This window comes from Urocitellus parryii, chromosome 9, assembly GCF_045843805.1.
Source record: "Urocitellus parryii isolate mUroPar1 chromosome 9, mUroPar1.hap1, whole genome shotgun sequence".
Lineage (NCBI taxonomy): Eukaryota > Metazoa > Chordata > Mammalia > Rodentia > Sciuridae > Urocitellus > Urocitellus parryii.
Window position 1 is genome coordinate 93,170,737 of NC_135539.1, and position 19,891 is coordinate 93,190,627.

The 19,891-nt window shown below is 33.6% G+C and overlaps 1 protein-coding gene across 2 annotated transcripts in view; it reads right to left on the minus strand.

Moving 5' to 3' along the window:
* The window catches only part of Ahctf1 (AT-hook containing transcription factor 1), a 66,206-nt gene that overhangs the window by 34,547 nt on the left and 11,768 nt on the right, over window positions 1-19,891 (minus strand). For both annotated transcript variants that reach the window (XM_026405747.2, XM_026405746.2), the window contains exons 4-14: window positions 18,520-18,700; window positions 14,100-14,307; window positions 12,700-12,816; window positions 11,680-11,764; window positions 10,546-10,696; window positions 9,259-9,391; window positions 8,988-9,169; window positions 8,583-8,644; window positions 7,473-7,601; window positions 3,658-3,748; window positions 2,467-2,556 (exon numbers count right to left, since the gene is read on the minus strand). In XM_026405747.2, coding sequence (XP_026261532.2) covers window positions 2,467-2,556; window positions 3,658-3,748; window positions 7,473-7,601; window positions 8,583-8,644; window positions 8,988-9,169; window positions 9,259-9,391; window positions 10,546-10,696; window positions 11,680-11,764; window positions 12,700-12,816; window positions 14,100-14,307; window positions 18,520-18,700 — 1,429 coding nt within the window. The remainder of the gene's footprint in view (window positions 1-2,466; window positions 2,557-3,657; window positions 3,749-7,472; window positions 7,602-8,582; window positions 8,645-8,987; window positions 9,170-9,258; window positions 9,392-10,545; window positions 10,697-11,679; window positions 11,765-12,699; window positions 12,817-14,099; window positions 14,308-18,519; window positions 18,701-19,891) is intronic.

The window sequence follows — 19,891 nt, forward strand, 5'->3', positions numbered from 1 at the left end:
TTCCACACAGTAATTATGAATGAATTAGAATCACAAATACAAATTTCCTCTAATTTCTATCACTCAAAAGAATTATTCTAAATGAGATTTAAAAGATAAGCTAGAAATGGCAAATATCTTCAAGAAAGCTAGAATATGCTTTCAGTATAAAATCAGAAAGAGCTAGCAACAGTGGCACATGCCTATAACCCCAGCGACTCCAGAGGCTGAGGCAGGAGGATCACAAATTTGATCCTAGCCTCCCTCAGCAACTTACCGAGACACTGTCTAATATAAAATATAAAAAAGGCTGTGAACCTATCTCAGTGGTTAGAGCACCTAATATGCTGAGAGAAAACAATGTAAAACAAAACAAAAAAATCAGCCAGTCAGTGAGAATCTAAATTCAAATAACATCTAAAAGGTAGAGTTTGTAAATATTATGAGATGAGGATTTACAAAACATGGCCAAATTAATCAAATTAATTTTTAATGTGACTGGACTGGACAATAATTTCTTAACTATGCTTCCAATACACTAAAGCATTTATTATGCCCTGTAGTTTGTTACACTTCACTAACAAGCAAAGTTCAAGTTTTCAATAACAGCTGAATTACCAAGTCCAAACCTTAAAATACAACATTATACTCAAACAAAATTAATAAGTTCTGACAAACATTTTCCTCTTAAAAAATAAATATATTTTTATAGTGATCTGAATTATCAGGCACTCTTCCACACTTCCACTATGTTAACTGGTTACTAAAATATTTAAAATTGAAGAAGTTATACTCAATGTACGTGTAGTATGTCAAAATACACTTTACTGTCATGTATATATCTAAAAACCAAATTGAAAAATAAATATTTAAAATTTTGTTCATATTTCTAGTTCCACAAATACAGCCTAAGAATACTATACAACCCATGTGTATTCAATTAATCTATATAGAGACTGAACACACACACATATATATTTACTTAGTATTATTTATTTATTTATGGGAGGTGGTACTAATGGATTAAACCAAGGGCCTTGCACATAGAAGGCAAGCGCTCTACCAATGAATAAATCCCCAACACTTTTAAATTTTATTTTAAGACAGGGTCTCCCTAACTTGCCCAGACTGGCCTCAAACTTGCTATTCTCTACAAACATTAATCTCCCAAGTAGCTAGGCATGTGACTCTGGGCTCAGTTCATATCAATTAGTGTTGGTTTAAAAAAAACTACGGAGAATAACTTAAACTGTATGTCTTCCAAAGTCCATTTGGTCATTCATCGGGAAATATAATAAATGATCAAAACATGTGACGTACATTCTAGCTTAAAATTTTCTTTCATTGATAGCATTTTCTTTCATTCTAGCTTAAAATTTTCTTTCATTGATACCATTTTCTTTCATTGTAGCTTAAAATTTTCTTTCATTGATACCACAATCAAGTATCTCTAAAAACTAGTACTTTTAAAAATTTTTCATTTTTTTAAACTCAATTTTTTCCCCTGTGCTGAGAACTGAACACAAGCACTCTACCACCAAGCCACACTTCCAGTTAAATTACTAGTACTTTTAACATGATTTTTCCATTAGCTCAACATGATGGACTTTGAATATTCACTGGCTATCTCAAAATACAGTCAAAGTATACAACAAACTTGAAAAAAACACAAGATTTTAAAAAAGATGATAAGGGTATGTGTTGGTGGGGGATGCATTGTGGCCTACCATTTAGCTTCTGCGTATCCATGAATATTTTAAATAAAAAGTGAGGAAGTACAAGAATTTCTGAAGTTAACTAGCATATTATTCTCCTTACTCCATCATCAACATAATTCGTAAATTAAACTTAAAAGTAATATATATAGTTCTAAAACTTGCAATTTTGTGGCACATTAGCATGTTGCCACACTCTATTGCAAAAATTATTTTTCAACAGGGCACTGTGATGTGCACCTGTAGTCCCAGGTTGAAGTGGGAGGATCGTTTGAGCTGGAATGTTTGAGTCCAGCCTAGGCAACCCAACAATTCTGTCTCGAGAACTTTAAAAAAATAATTTAAAAATAGAAAAGACCTTGGAATTAGGGAGGAAAGTACACATGCAAATGTTTACTTCTGAGCTTCTCAAACCCTCACTTGTTCACTAATCCCCAAGATGAAAGTCACCCTACATGTCATTAGTAAGTACAAATTAAAAAAAAAAAAAAAAATCAAATGGATCCCATTATGGCAAATGCTGTTGTTTAGAATTCTCTGCTATCAAGTTTGGTGCATCTTTTAGCCTATTGGAATTGAGTCCTTTACAAACTGCCAACTCAGGATCAACAACTGCATTACCTAATCTGTGATTGCTTATTCTACCCACCCCCCCCAGATAAAATGCTAGATCTTCTGTGAAATCTTTACATTTTTAAGAATTTACAGCTTTACTATGATCAAACATTATTGAACTTAAAACTAATTGTCCTAAATCAAGACTTTTACTTACATAGCCTGTCAAATTCCTCTTTAGTGAAAACCACTTTATTCCATGTCCATTCAAGAACAAAGCGCAAATTAGCAGCAGAATTTGGTTGTTCTTATTTATACACATGAAAGGAAAAAAAAAAGAATTACAAACAGAAAACTAGTAACAGCAGAGAAATATGGCAAGTAATACCCTAACCAAGTTCAAAAAGTAAACAGACATTAGTGTAGATAATTTGATAATTTATCCTGCTTAGTGCATCAATAGGGAACAAACTATTTTATTTATTAATGTTCCAAAAAATGTAAAGCCTGAATCTAATGAGGAAAGATTAATAAACACCAACTGAAAGGCAATCTATAAAACAGGTCTATATATTTTTGTTAAAGTCAAATTTCTTTTTTAAAAAATATTTTTAATTGGAGATGGACACAATACCTGTATTTCTTTATTTTTATGTGGTACTAAAGGTTGAACCCAATGCTTCATATGTGCTAGGCAAGTGCTCTACCACTGAGCTTTAACCCCAGCCCTCAAATTTCTACGTTAGATGAAGATATAGAAACTGTTGTCAGATTAAGGGAAATTAAAGACATGAAAAACTGGGTATGTAGCTCACTGGTAGAGCACTTGCCTAGCTGGCGCAAGGCCATAAATTCAATCTTCAGCACCACGAAGAAACAAAAAGACGGCTCAATGTCAATGTTCTTGATGTTTTATAATCACAACGTGCATTTCTATGTGTCTTTGTTTTTAGAAGAAAATTTATACTAAAATATGAATTAATAAGCATGATTCCAACCCTTATTTCAAATGGTTCAAAACAAAAGATAATGTGTGTGTGTGTAGAAAGTGATAGTTAGCCAGATGAATTATGAGTTAAAAAAAAGTGCATCCCAAAAGATGACAGGTTGAATGATTCCACTTAAACTGTTTCAATGACAATATTTTAGAAATAGAAAATAGATTAGTGGTTGCCACAGGTTAGGGACGGGCAAATAGGAGGGATGGAAGCATAAAGCATCTGGTTGTGATACTGTACTAGAGGTTTGCCAGACTGCATCAACGGGGGAGAAAAATGGAAAAAGGTACTCAAATTATGCCTTACAACTGGATAATAATCAACAAATATCTCACAACTTAAAAAGAAAAAGTAAACTGATAGTTGATTTTAAATTACAAATGTTTTAATGGTTAAAAATCAAATATTACCTTCAGTTATCCAACTTCTGATACAACCAGTCAAAAGTCCCAGGGAACTTGTTTGAATTGCTGCTGACAATATACCTTCTAACTGTTCTTCCTAAATCATGAAAGAAAAGAAGGGAGGGGAAAATGAAAATATGAGGAACACTGAAAAATTGTTATGATCCACTAGGATAGCTATAATCACAAAGCCAGAAAATGACAAGCACCGGTAAAGAGGTGGAAAAATTGGAATCCTCATCCACTGCTAGTGAAAATGAAAAATGCCAACAGTCAGGCAGTTCTTCAATATGTTAAACAATCCATGATTTCCATATAAAAACTTCAGGTGAAAGTTCACAACAGCATTATCCCATAAGAGCCGAAAGTAGGAAAATACCCAAATGGCCATCAATTGAGGATTAAACAATATGTACAATACTGTAATGGTCATAAAATAAGATTAAGTACTAATATTAACTGTAACACTGATGAACCTTCTTTCATTTATCAAATGAAAGCCTACAAATCTTTTACATGAAATATCTAGAATAGTAAATCCATAAAGATAGGAAAGTAGATTAGAGGTTCCCCAGGGTCAAGTGGAAAAGAGGAGAGATGAAAAGGAAAGAAGTGACTATTAATGGGTAATGTGGATTTTTTTTTAAAGAGATAATAAAAATTTTCTAAAATCAAATGTGGTGATGGCTATATAACTCTAAAGGCTGAATTATGCACTTTAAATAGCTAAACTGCATAGTATATATCTCAATAAACCCGTTATTAAAAATGCAGGGTTCTGGGCTGGGGATGTGGCTCAAGCGGTAGCGCGCTCGCCTAGCATGCGTGCGGCCCGGGTTCGATCCTCAGCACCACATACCAACAAAGATGTTGTGTCTGCCGAGAACTAAAAAATAAATATTAAAAATTCTCTCTCTCTCTCTCCTCTCTCACTCTCTCTTTAAAAAATAAATATAAAAAACAATGCAGGGTTCTAAGCCTGATTATGGTTTCCAAAGCCAGTCTCAGCAACAGAGAGGCACTAAACAACTTAGCAAGATCCTGTCTCAAAATAAAAAATAAAAATGGTCTTGGGATACAGCTCAGGCTTAAGAGGCCCTGGGTTCAATCCTTGATACAAAAAATAGAAATTTCACAGAAAACAATAAATGTTTTTATTTATTTATTTTTTAAAAAATATTTTTAGTTAGATGGACATAATACTTTTTGTTTATTTAGTTTTGTGTAGTGCTAGGGTCTCCCTCATACATGCTAGGCAAGAGCTCTATCACTTAGCCAACAACCCCAGGCCCAAAACATTTTTATTTTTTAACATGGCTGAATAACATGTAATTTTTCCTTCATTTTTCTTTAAAGAATAAATTGCTTTAAATTTAATAATGTATAATTACAAAACAAAAGGTTCAGTATTAAGTTCTCTAAAGTAAAAAAGTCACATGGAGCTCTTAGAGTGCTCGAGTCCTTAATGGTAACAAATGGTTTCCAACAACAGTTCCCAATCTGGAGCATTTTATAGAGAAAGCTACAGCCATTTTTTAATACTTTCGAGATAAGGTCTCACAAAGTTGCCTAGGCTGATCTCAAACTTGTGATGCTCCTGCTTCAGCCCTTTGAGTATCTGGGATTACAGTGGCATGTGCTGAGCTGCAGTCAGTTTTGATTCTTGCCCAAAGAATTCTATGAACAGGACCACTAGTGCAACAATCTCCTAAAGCTTTCTGGTGAACATAATTAGAACTACATGAAGCCATTTTAAAAAATTCTTACTTGTGAATAAAAGAATATGATAAGACTCATTATTTCTTCTTTCCATATCATTTTAACCAGACCTGATCTTAAGGAATTAATAAACAAGGACAAACAGAAGTCATCATGGGATAAGAAAGCTCAACAAAATTTCTGAAAAGCAATAATGAAGGTAACTGACCTGGTATTATGCAGTAAACTCTGAACTAAAGCCCCAGAGAGGCTGTTAGAATCATATTAGGGCTAAATACTTGAAGAAACCAGGTACAGAGGAAAACAGAGGGAAATGGTGGTCACAAATGGACTGAAAACAGAATATAGATAGTCTAACCATTCTATTATTCTGAAGTCAAGTCTGATGGATACTTTTACACATGAACAACCAACCTAAGTATATCAAACATTTGAAGCTATTCACCAACATCAAGAATCAAATAACAAAAATAATTTTAAAAAGTTCTGAAAAAGTAAATAATATAGGGAACTTAATAAAATTTGAACTGGGTATGGTGGTGCACACCCGAAATCACAGCGGCTTCGGAGGCCCGGAGGCCAAGAAAGGAGGATAGCAAGTTCAAAGCCAGCCTCAGCAACTTAGTGAGGTCATAATAGTGTTTCAACATCAAAAAAAAAAAAAAAAAAAAGGACTGGGGATGTGGGTCAGTGGTTAAGCACCCCAGAGTTCAATCCCAGGTACCAAGAAAATAATTGAACATAGAAGAAATTTCATCCATAAAACAAGTACAGAATCCTATGGAAAGGGGATGACCCAAAAGAAGCTCACAGAAATTTTTAATGGAAGGCTAATTTTTAAAAAATCAGTGAAAGGAAGACAATATAAAGAATTCTCCCAGACGGTAGAACCAGAGGCAAGAGACACACAGAAAGTAAAAGTTAAGTCACTAGAAAATCAACTTGGAAAAGCCAACTTTGTCTAAGAGAATTCCATAATTTTTTTTAATCAAAATGGAAACAAAAACAATTAAGGTCATGTGTTACAAACTGGGCAAGTTAAAAAAAAAAAAAAAAAACGCCACTTGGGACCTTTGGGATAAACAAAACAAACAAAATAAAGCCAATGGAGACCACTACATGAATATATAGTACTGCTTAAATTAGTACAAGCTGGGTGCAGTGGCACATGCCTATAATCCCAGCAGCTCGGGAGGCTGAGACAGGAGGATAGTGAGTTCAAAGCAAAAGCAAGGTGCTAAGCAACTCAGTGAGACCCTATCCCTAAATAAAATACAAAATAAGGCTTGGGGTGTGACTCAATGGTTGAATGCCCATGAGTTCAATCCTTGGTATGCCCCCACCCAAAAAATTAGTACAATAACCTAAAAGGAGAGAAGAGAGAAATCTGAAGTTAATGATTTGAATGTTTCTGTTTCCATAAATATATTCAGTATTAAATTTCAACTGTGAACATTAAACCAATCATAAACAACATTTACATTTCATCTGATATTTAAAAGGCTCATTTTCTAGCAATTCATTAGGTTACATATCTGAAATTATTTAAATATTGAAACACGATTTGGTGAAAGTTATTTTTTAAAATATTTTTTAGTTGTAGATGGACACAATATCTTTGTTTATTTTTTATATGTGGTGCTAAGGATCAAACCCAGGACCCCACAAGTACTAGGCAAGTGCTCTACTGCTGAGCCACACATAACCCCAGCCACAAGAAAGAGTTATTAAAATATTTTTTTTCTTTCTCCAAGGATAAATGAGTGGAGAATTTATTTTTTTCTAATCATTTTACAAGAAAATAATGAGTTAAGACAAATGAATTATTACTGTCACTGGGTAAAGTTGCTTTTGTTAAGATGCCTCCTGACTAGTGAAGTACACAGCTAAACGAACCTGGTGTTAAATTTTGTCCTATTTGGTCTTGGGAGTAGAACTTTCCAAAGGAAAAATCCAAGACCACAGTTACTGATTGTACATAGCAGCCATCATACTACTTTTATCTGCTTTTAAAAATTTTATCTAATAGAACTGTATTGTTAATAGAAAGCTAATAAACATGTAATCATAGAAAGAAATGATATAGTTAAAAATCATCTCACTTGACTTAGATTGGAGGGCTGAGTATCAACAAGTCTTGGTGACAGAAGGCCAGCTATAAGACACCGATTATAACCATCAGGAATGACTTCATTAAGGGACTGTCCTGATTTCTTTAAAAAAGTCAAAGTCTGTAATAGATATTAAGACATCAATCAACATGCAAATCAATATGCAATGCGATCATTAAATTTAAGAATTAATACAATTACTCTATTTAATAAACCCAAGTAAAGCTAAAAAATACCTAATGGAAACTATAAAAAAAATAGATTGCAGAAAAAAGGAAATGGATTCTTTAACTCAACAATGCCTATTTGTTGCATTGTGCATGGTAGGCAAGCCCTCTACCAACTGACCTATATCCTCAGCCCAGCTCACATATTTTTTTAAACATTTATTTTTTTAGTTATAGGTGGACACAATATCTTTATTTTATTTTTATGTGGTGCTGAGGATCAAACCCGGTGCCTCCTGCATGGCAGGCGAGTGCTCTACCTCTGAGCCACAACCCCAGCCCCCTAGCTTACATATTTTCATGAAAGGTAACCCTCTTAATCTTCTCTAAAGCTAACAGATTTGGTAACAGATCTCAACAAACTTGATACACATACAAAAGCTTATTCCTCTGTGTCTTCAAATGAATGAGATCTAATATGAAGTATAAATATTGCATTTATTCACATATGGATGATTATTAATTAAAATGTCTGTTACATCATGTTTCTTTGGAAAAGTATTTTTCTAAACATTATTTATATAAATATGCTGTCTTCATTTGTTTTCCCATGTCAGCACTGTGTCACTGTGCTACTTTTTTTACTCATTTAGCTCCTTTCTCAAAAGAACCAATAGGAATGATTTTTTTAAAGGATGTGACAAGACACTCTTCTATTCATTCTTTTCATACACAGAAAGCTACTAAAAGCATCCCAATGCCTTCCTCTAGAAGGTTGTCATTAGTAATCCAGGGTATTTGAATGCTAACCTCAGAAACCTAATAGAAACTACCATTTCAGATGAAGTAATAGTTTATATAGTTAAACACTAAAGTTTAAAACCATGAATCCCCTGTATTCTAAGATATGATCTATGTTGCTGTTTCTACTTACCTCCTTCTGAAAGCCAGTACAAGTTATGTGAACAACTCCTGAGTTTAATAAACAACTGGCATCTTAAAAAAAAAAAGATTAAAAAAAAACATACTTAACAATTAAATCATCATATAGAATGAATTTTTTAAGTAAACTTTTCCAGGAGTTTCCATCCTGAGAATAATAACAACAAACTTTATCACTATAATATAATTCATCTTTTCTAGCAAATTAAAATAGTAATAATTTTGTTATAAACATGTATTAAATTTCTTATGTACTTTGATGGAATTAATCCCCTAAATCACCCATGTTAAAAATGAGATATGAATAGAGGATAGTCTATGTATAAAATATACTTACATACATCTGCATACTTTTCCATGTTACTTATCTCAAAGGTGAAATTAAGAAAATACATACCAAAATTAAAAGTACTTGGGTTAAAATACTGCTCAGGAGGTGGGTATGAAGGAGGAATTCCTCGAGTTAAACTTCTCTCATGTACTAATATATCCAAAATGTTGTGTGGAAAAGTTCTATTTACAACAGAATCCAATGACCACAATGCAAAATAAGAGCAATTATGTAGATATTCTCCAGATCTAAAAGAAAATTTAAAAACTATTAAATTATTGAAAAGCTACACACACAAATTCCCAAGAGAAAAAAGGAAAAGAGAAAATAATCTTACCTTAATGAATCTGGCATTTGTGCATGATACCAACGATTTATGTCAAAAAGTCCCAAATATATAGATGGCCTTTCCTGTCCATATATATTCACTTGCCAGGTAAAGACTGAAACACTAGTGTCAGGAGATAGAGCTGAAAGGAAAAAGAGATATTCTATCTCTAAAAATAATCTCAAAGTAAAATCACCTCATTAAAATTCTGGCAAGATTTTCCATAAATTAAGGTTTAATTTACATTCCATTAGATTTGTGAAAATGTATTTCTATCATCTATGTGTAAATAGAGATCTGTTCATTTATATCTTGATTGTTTCTCTTTTTCAGAGAATTAAAAAAGTTCTCATCATTAAAGTTCCATCCCAACTTCTTTTCAGTTAACCTTTTAGCAACTTTAAGATACTGGAAGTACAAAGGAGAAAATTATTTCAATGACCATTCTCCCATAGCTAGTACTAGAGAAGTTAATTTGCTACCTAAAATTGGTGCTCTTTGGGCATCAAAGATTCACTCTTTAGAGGAATGTTGGCTGAGAGCAACTGATGTAGCTAAATAATAAAGGGAAAAAATACAAGTACCTAGACAGTGGCTATGCAATGACAACAGAGAAAGGGGCACCAAAAGGAGGAAAGTAAAGATCTGAGACAATAAAAAGAGAAAGTGCCTATTCTGTTTGGAGCATATATAATTGAATAGGAAAGTCAGATCACAAAAATAGATACGAGAATTAGGATAGAGAGCATCTCTGGGATGAACAAGCTCACTATGAGAAAGTCTCACTAAACACCACATACAACAAGGTCCCTAAGCATTCCCAGAACTGGGTGTGTATATAATCTTATTTAATCTTTACAACCATACTTTTAAAAAAGTATAACTAATAGGTAAACAGGGCTTACAAACTGATAGGGATGGACTATAAATCAATGCTGAAATTAAAAAAATATATGCAACTTTACTATGTAAAGATATTTTGAGCCATATACAGAATCAAAAAATATACAAAGGCAATTAGTTAGAGACAACACTAAGACTAGAGATAATCTTTGATTTGAGAGTCAGACTAAAATATAAGAGTCCCCTCTTTAGCCTTATCTATTCAATTTTTCAGTTCTATACAGCAATTTGGAGGCAAGAAAATACCTACATACAGCCCTGAATAAATTCCATAATCAGTATTCTAAATTTTTTAAGTATAATGTGTAGAAACTAATACATATCGTAAATCTTATGTCAAGATGAGTCTTAAATTGAGACTTCACATGCTATAATTAGAGTATTTTTACTAACCTTCGCTCATGCTTTCTTCCCTGTCTCCATGAGATCGAAATTTCTCTATACTTTGGCACCCCAATAATTTGGTATTACTAGTATGTCCTCTCAAAGGAAATATTCCACCTGCCAGGTCCAGTGTATATCGTTCTTCACAGTACTCTAACCCCTGTAACATAAAAGATACACAATTTTTAATAAGATTCTAAAGCAAAGGTCTTTGTAAAATTAAACATCAAAAATTTAAAGATTTTTTTCACACAATACAACAAAAACCCAAAACCTAGGACTGAAGAGAGCAAGTCACTGAAAAAGACTTTATAATTTTATATACTACAAAACACAAATTAAAAACTAGATTTAAAGACTCAAAAATGATAATTAACAAATCTTTTAAAGTGATACCAATATAGGAAACTCCATGTTCTATCAGTCGGAATAACTATCAGAAGTATTCATGCCCTCTCACCACACCACACAGGGATTAATCTCCAGCACCACACACGCACAAATTATATTCACATACATCCAGGCCAGCAAATCCATTTGTTTTCTCACTAAAATTCTTGCTCTAGAATAACTCTATTAAAATTTTTTTTGCAATAATCTGGTAAAAGGCCTGAGATTTTCCATAGAAAAATATGTATAACATTAAAATGCCACATATAATTCAGGTAGTAGTATATCAACTCCCTAAAAGCCATCTACAAACCCCTTGAGAAAGTTAGGAAAGCCTGTTCTAAAGGATGGGCAAAATACATATAAGCAGCACCCCAAAATTTTCTCAGGAAAATTCAGCCAGAAAAACAGGTAGTAATCTGAGACTCTAAATGTGTACACTCAATTATAAACGTCATTCACAATTTAGTGCTTGATGTTGGAGTAACAAAGACAAAATTATTCTTCCTGAGTACTAATTAGGCCTCAAATTTAAGTCTAGCCCAGTTCCCTCATTTTTAGAGAAAAATAAGAGAGTGCTACCTTCATAAAAAAGGATAATAATTTAGAGATTTCAAGGTCATTAATAATACTTTCTCGCTATATTATAAATACAGTAACTTGAATACAAGAATAATTTTCAATGTCTTAAAACAAAGGCGCTTAAATTGGGGAAATAAAGAACAAAATGGTAATGTTCTAATTTACATTTACCTCATATAAGGTTTGTCCTGAGGCCAAACATTTTCTGTCACCAAAAGCCAGCTGAAGCAGATGCAAACTCAAAACATCCCCTTCACTAAAAGAACAGAAATTAATTCAGGAGGTAAACTAAAGATCCCTGGTACCAAACAAATATTTTGTTAAAATACTACCATCTCCATGTCTTTTTTTTTTTGGGTCTACAACAGTGAGTCCATGGGACAAAACTGTCACTGTAAACAGTAATCTATTTTTACTTTATATTGATTCCACTTATTAGGCTGATGTTGTCTGTACACTTTAGGGAATATGTATATTGCAGCTACTATATTCATTCCCAAGTGTTCGTCCCTAATAGCTATGTTTTAGTTAAAGACATATGACTCCTAGTACCTCTAAATACTGGAGAGTGATATTTAACACAAAAACCCAAACTGACCATAGTTCAAGTATCTGGGAAGAGAAATTACTAAAAACAGGAAGTTAATCAAGATCATAGCAGTTACACTCCAAAATTGTTTTATTATCAAAGAACTAACTAACCCCCCCCCCCAAATAAAGAAACAACAATATTTGTACTGTTCTAGTACTGGAAATAAATAAGCTTAACCTATTAGAAATTAAACTGAAAGACTTCTACTAGCTAACCATGGAACAAAATTAGAGCTTGCAAGAGATAGGAAAAGATTAACAAAATTAATCGTAGGCATATACCCTAAAAGGCAAGAAGAAGGATAAGAGAACAGAGGGTAAATAAAAAACAAGAGCGTTATCAAAACAGTATGGGGAAAAGGAAGGCCAGAAAAACCATCCAAGATAATTACCTACTTATCTATATTGGCTTACTATTTGGAATAACATTTGATCAATTAAACACAATTTCTTTTTACTGCTATTCACAATTATTCCAACAATTAATATTTAAAATAATTTCAATTACCATTTCACTAATGGAAAAAATTGTTTTCACTAAAGAGAATATCTGTTCTATTTTTGACAAATATTTTTAAAAACCATAATCATCACACTAACCTATCTTGCGTAGACTGAACAGCCCACAAGTAACAGCAATTACGAGGATCATTCTCAGGTTCTTGAAAAGTAATAGCATACACAGGAATTCTTCCACCTTCTAACTGTGTATAATACCTAAAACAGACAAAAGGTTAGTACATTGCTTATTTAAGTTGTAGTTTTTAGAAAAGTAAAGTTCTTCGTGTAAAAACTTGGGCTAAAACAATCACTGTTTATGAGATCTCCAAAATTAAGTAATTTGGGAGGCATGACCATGTTGCCTTTAAAAATACACATGGCACAAGACCTCAACATTACGGCCACCCAATCAAGGTCACAGATAACATATCTGTAATCATAGCAATTTGGGAGGCTGAGGCAGGAGAATCTCAAGTTCTACACTAGCTTGGGCAACTTAATAAGACCTTATCTCAAAACAAAAAATTAAGGCTAGGAATGTAGCTCAGTGGTTGAGCGCCCTAGGTTCAATTCCTAGTATTGCCCCCATCCCACCCCCAAACAAGCTTAGCCAAAATGATCTGTCAAAGTCAGGTTTTCCAGGTAGGGTTTTGGAAGCAATTTCAAAACAAAACAAATCCCAAGTTGCTGTGATTATAGAGTTGCACCATGACACCCAGCTTAACAAAGATTTTTAAAAATCTATAATGCCAATCTGCAACCTCCCTTAATATAATAGCAATTTTGCAGGGCGCCATGGCATAGGCCTGAAATCCCAGCAACTCAGGAGACTGAGGAAGGAGGATCATGAGTTCAAAGCCAGCCTCATTAACAGCGAGGTATTAAGCATCTCAGACCCTGAATCTAAATAAAATGAAAAATAGGGCTGGGGATATGGCTCAGCAGTTAAGTGCACCTGAGTTCAATCCCCGGTACCAAAAGAAATATATATTATATATATAAATATATCACACACACAAGCAATTTTAATCCCACAGATATAAAAGTTTAAAATAAATTATATTCTGGGGATATTTTTGATGCCATATAAAATTTTAAGTGACAGATTTTATAACTTTGATTTTGGGTGGGGAGGGCACAACTGGGAATTCAACCAGGGCCTCACACAAGCTAGGCAAGTGCTCAACTAAGTGTGCTATATAACCCAAGTCCTTGGAAATGCACTTCTGAAAAATTCATAATACACAAATATTTATCCATATAGCCAAACTTTACTAGCAAACAAAACACCACTCACTGTACTACTTTTTAAATACTGCAAAAAACAACCTCAAGTCAAGTGTTAAAACCATTCTCTATCCAACTATAATTTAAGGCAATGGAAATTTATTCATTATTACTCATTCACGTCTCTCACGCTTGTCTTCAAATAATAACTGAGTACAAAACATACTCAAAAAGAAACTACCAATAGTCATAAGGAAAAATGTTATACTTACTCTCTTTTCATACTCTTCATATTCCAAAGTGCAAAATAGCCGTCAGAAAAACCTACAGCAAGATGATTTGTCCTGTTAATATAACTCAGAGTAGAAACAGCTGTTCCTGAGGGGCTTACTAACTGGAAACAGAGATGACGTCCTTCTCTCATCACACTCTCTCTGATATGTGGTACTTCAGTTGGGACACCAGTTATAACTTCAAGGTCTAAAACCAAAAATAAAAACAATTAAGATTAAGCCAGGTACAGTGGTATCTCTTATCTGTAATCCTGGTGACCCAGGAAGGTGAGGCAGGAGGATCACAAGCTCGAAGCCAACCTGGGTTAAGTTCCCCTGAGCACAATCACCCATACCAAAAAAATAGAAAAGAAAAAGAAACTGAAAAGCACAAAAGCAAATGAGTCATCCAGCATCAACTGAATTAATTAAATGGAGTCAATTAAAATAAAAAAGATGACAAATCATGCTGAACTAGAAAATAACTACCTTTATTTAAATGCTGTAATTTTAAAATACATTTAATTGTGTAATTTAAAAAATTTAATACATCCAAACTACTTTCAATTTCCTTGCCAATCATAAATAAAGCTGATTCTTGATTTAAATTTTAGAACTACACCTTCAATACTTTTCCTTGAAGGATTCCTATGTAGGATGAGCCCAGTTCATCTGCTGTCAGAAATCTAAAGAAGCTACTTAAGACTGAAAAACCTACAGCAGATGATTTGTCCTGTTAATATAACTGTTCCCAAGGGTAATATAAACCCTAGCATAAATCCAGATAACATAAAGGGGCTCTCATGATAGTACATCCAAGCAATGAAAACAAATGAAACACTAAGTACCTTATATCTCATGAGCTCATGATACTCCCCCCCCCAAAAAAAAGAAAAAGAAAAGGGGGAGGCGGAGTGAAGAGGAAATCTACCCTGTCCACCTATAAAAGATCTTAATGAACTATCAGAAGTAACTGGAGACCAACTTCTTATTCTGAAAATTAGTATTTAATCAGTAAATATTTATCTTGCCTTTTCTGTACTTTCAGGGCAGCTTAAAGGCACTAGTTAATGAGAAAATTCCTCTTCAGATTATAGCAAAATTAAAGAATCATCAATTTGCAAAACATAGACATAATATTGCAGCTGCTAATCAAATGACAATTTCAATTAAAGAAACTATTTAAACTAGGGTTTTTCAACCCTGGCACTATAGACATTTAGGGCCAGATAATTTTTTGCTGTAGAAGGCCGTCCTGTGCCTATAGGATATAAAGTAGCATCTGTGGTCTCTTAACTATAGTAGCTAGAAGCACCATCACATTCTAGTAGTAACAACCAAAAAAGGTTTCCTGACAAACATCTCCTAGAGGACAAAATTCACCCCTGGTTGAAAACTACTGATTTAAAGATTAAAAGGAAGGATCATATTGTCAATTTTTGTCCACCGTGACTAGGATACACCTAGGCATCATATACTTCCCAATATAATGCAATATGAAGCACTCAGCACCTCCAAAGTATCCTGCCCAGAATCTTAAATGTTGATCTTCAATAAAAGCAAATTTACATTTGCAAAAAATACAAAATATGCGGCTGAGGTTGTATCTCAACAGTAGAGTATTCCCTAACATGTGCAAGGCACTGGGTTTGATTCTCAGCAAAGGTATTGTGTCCAACTATAACTAAATATATTCATATATATTTTGAAAAATACAAAATATAAATAATGCAACATGAAACCACATAATTCCAAAATGAGGGGGTATTCTACAAATAATTAACTTCCTCATTAAGTCAATGATATTAAAAATTAAACAAAAACAGCATATAAAGAGGATTTCTGGGGGCTAGGGATGTGGCTCATGCAATAGCGTGCTCGTCTGGCACGCGTGTGGCCCCTGTTCGATCCTCACCACCACATATAATGTTGTTTCCGCCGAAAACTAAAAAATAAATATTAAAATTCTCAAAAAAAAATTAAGCTTAGTTAAATGTAAAACTGAGGAGAGTATTAAAAAAAAAAAAAGAGGATTTCTGTGCATTCAAAGAAACTTGTTCAATGTAATTAATGCATGAACCTTGTTAAATCCAGGTTCAAACAACCCAAATATAAAAAGATGCTTTAGATAATCACAGCAAAATGATTATAGATTGAAAATAGTATATAGCAAAGAATTTTATGTGTGGCAGTGGAGCTGGGGATCAAATCAGGGTCTTTGTACATGCTAGAATAGCGCTCTCTACTGAGCTACATCCCCAGGGCCCCTAAAGAATTACTGTTATTAGGAATGGTAGTAGCAATTTAGTTGTATGTCAAAGTACCCATATTTGCTATAAAATTAACACAGAGGGGCTGGGGAGGGAGGCTGAGGCAGGAAGATTGCAAGTTTGAGGTCAACCATAGCAACTTAGCAAGACATTAAGCAATTCAAGTGACACCCTGTCTCAAAATAATAAAAAGGCTCAGTTGCAAAGTATCCTGGGTTCAATTCCAGTATCCCCCCACCAAAAAAATTAGTTGAATTCGGATGATCCACACATGGGAATTCTTGTATTCAATCTACTTGAAGATGTCTATAATGCTTAATGAAAAACAAAAAAAATTCTGGCCAATCTATTGATATAACTGTTTGCAGGAGCAGATTCCATTCTTGTTGTTACAAAGGAGGAAAAAGAGCCAAAGCACATTGTACTTAAACAGTTTCCTTTTCAATCTCTTCTGCTTCTGCTATTGCTTTTTAAAGCATACCAATCAAATTTTGCTAAAATAAATAGTTCATACAATATAGTATTATACTTATTCAAAAGAATACGGCAGACCCTAAATGTATTAATATGGAAAATGTATAAGAAATATTGAGTTGGGCAATATTGTAGTATATATATTGGGAACTCCATTTTCTGTTAGTATATTTCAGTGACGTCTAAGTCTAAATGGCTATGTTAAAAAAATAATAATAATCGCTTCCTAATTCTCATTAAGAAAAGTTTTGGTCAGAATCCAGATAATTTCATTATAAGATTACCAGGTATACCTGAAAACTTACTTCTAAAATTAAAGATGTCCTAATGCTTTGAGCCTATAATGATAACATCTACAAAACACATCAACCTTAATTACTTGATTAATTTCCTATAAAGACTAGTCAAACCATTTCTAATATTCTAAAAATTTGGTTTTAGTTACTATTGTTTTTGCTTATCAATTCCTTTCATTAAAATTTCATTCAGGGGCTAGGTTTGTGGCTTAGTGGTAGAGCACTTGCCTCACACGTATGGGGCACTGGGTTCAATCCTCAGCACCACATAAATAAAATAAAGGTATTGTGTTCATGTACAGCTAAAAAAAAAAAATTAAACTTTACCACAGTTCTAAAATAGAAATAGATACAAAAAAACTTTAAAAATTAAAGATTCTCAGGCTGGGGGTTTAACTCAGTAGTAGAGCTTAGCAGATTCAAGACCCTGGGCTAAAACTCCAGCACTGCAAAAACATTTTTAAAAATAAAAATAAAGGACCTCAAAGTCAGATCAAATGGTTCTCAGGAAAGCTTACAGAATACACACTGTTTACTTTTAGGTCAGTTCTTGCTCATTACCAATACCAATCAAGTAAGAATCTCATACTTTAAAAAAACCAAAGGTACTTAAAAAAAGAGTAGATTTATAAATATAAGCATTTAAAGAAGAAAAATGGTCCCTCCTCCCTTTCACTGAATTTGAATAGCATTAGTTCTATTTTAAAATATTATTTTGTGAGAAAACTTTAAATTAATCTGTTATTTCCTATAAAATTTTTTATTTATATCTTGGCCTTCCCAAAGAAACATAAACAATATGCCAAAAACATACTGTCAGATCCCACCTGGCTAGATAACTTTATACTAGCTAATAAAGATAAAGATTTTATATCTTTATTAGCCCTTCTTCTGGCATTTAACAGATCTTACTCAAGTACATATATGAAAACAAATTAGTGCCCACCTTTTTCAAGGTCTACTTTTATGACATGAAAACAGAATAGGGCAACTCACACGAGAAGTTCTACAGTGCCTAGATGCACACAATAAAAATAAGACATATAGATAATTTCTTTCCTTCCTCCTCCTGCCTTCCCTCCCCTTCCTTCATTCCTTTGGTACTGAGGATTAAACCCAGGGATACTCTACCACTGAGCTGTATCCCCAATTCATATTTTTTATTTTGAGACAGGGTCTCACTAAATTGCCAAGGCTGCCTTTGAACTTGTCATCTTCCTTCCTCAACCTTCTGAGTTACGGGATTACAGTTGTGCCCCATTAAGTCAGGCTTATTTAAGCACTTTCTATATAAAAAATTTGGGGGCATTTTAAATAACCAATCTAATTGCATCAGAACATTCAGGTACTCCTAGTTTCAAGTAAAGAATGATTAATTACCTGATGCCTCTACTTCACTTTGACTACCCGACATGTCATCCAAACAAAGATCAATAAGAAGAATGTGTCCAACATCAGTTACCACTGCTGCCACACCAAAAAGCCATCGCAAACTTGGATGTAAATGTTGAGTGCTTGCACTGGCTCCACCATGATTAATTATAGGTTCAATAGCTGTTACCTAGAAAGCAGAATATATGATTGGCTTTTCTTCTACAAAGTTAAGAAAACACAACCAACAGCACAACAAACAAAATTTGAAGTTAAAGCAGATTATTGATTTACTACAGATTTAATCATTATCAAATAGAAAATCATAAATTTGCAAGTGATACTTGTGAATCTAAGTAATAACAAAAATCTTCAGATATATTAAGAATTGCACTATGTTTGAAAATATTAAAATCATGAAGCTGAATAACTGATGTTTACAAAGAGCTTGTTATGTGTCAGACATTGCATTAACTGGCTCATTTAAAGTTCACAATAATCCTGATACTGAACTATATGTAATTATCTATTTAAAGATGAAGTAACTGCAGTGCATTTAGCCAACTTATAAAACATTTTAGCCAAGTTATATAAGCCATAAAAATCATTAAGTATAAAACTCAAATTGTTCTCAGGTCAATGAAGACCTGAGAACAGATGCAGATGGAGTAGTATACATCTGCAATCCCAGCGACTTGGGAGGCTGAGGCAAAATGATCCAAAGTTCAAAGCCAGCTCTGCAACTTAGTGAGGCCCTGAGCAACTTAGCAAGACTCTGTCTCAAAATAAAATTAAAAAAAAAAAAAAAAAAAAAAAAGGACTGGAGATGTGGCTTAGTATTTAAGTGCCCCTGGGTTCAATCCCCAGAAACAGAAAAAAATAATAACAAATCATTCCAGAAAAGTTTACTGTCTAGTCCTTTTTTTTTTTAATATTACCCTTATTTTACTAATTTACATACAGTGCTGAGAATTGAACCCAGTGCCTCATACATGCTAGGGAAGTGCTCTACTACTGAGCCACAACTCCAGCCCTAATGTCTACTCTTATCAAACACGCAATTTTTTTTATTGGGGGGGTGGGTAACCAGGAATTGAATTCAGAGGCTCTTGACCACTAAGCCACATCCCCAGTCTTATTGTGTGTTTTTTTAAAGACAGGGCCTCACTGAATTGCTTGGGGCATTGGTAAATTGCTGAGGCTGGCTTTGAACTTGTGATCCTCCTGCCTCAGCCTCCCAAACCTCTAGGATTATAGGTATATGCCACAATACCTGGATTAAAAACCCAATTTTAAGTCCTGTTTAGACTAAAGAGGGACAACCTTCTCTAAATGGGTTATATTCTAATAGACCTCACACAAAGCTTTGGCAATGACTAGA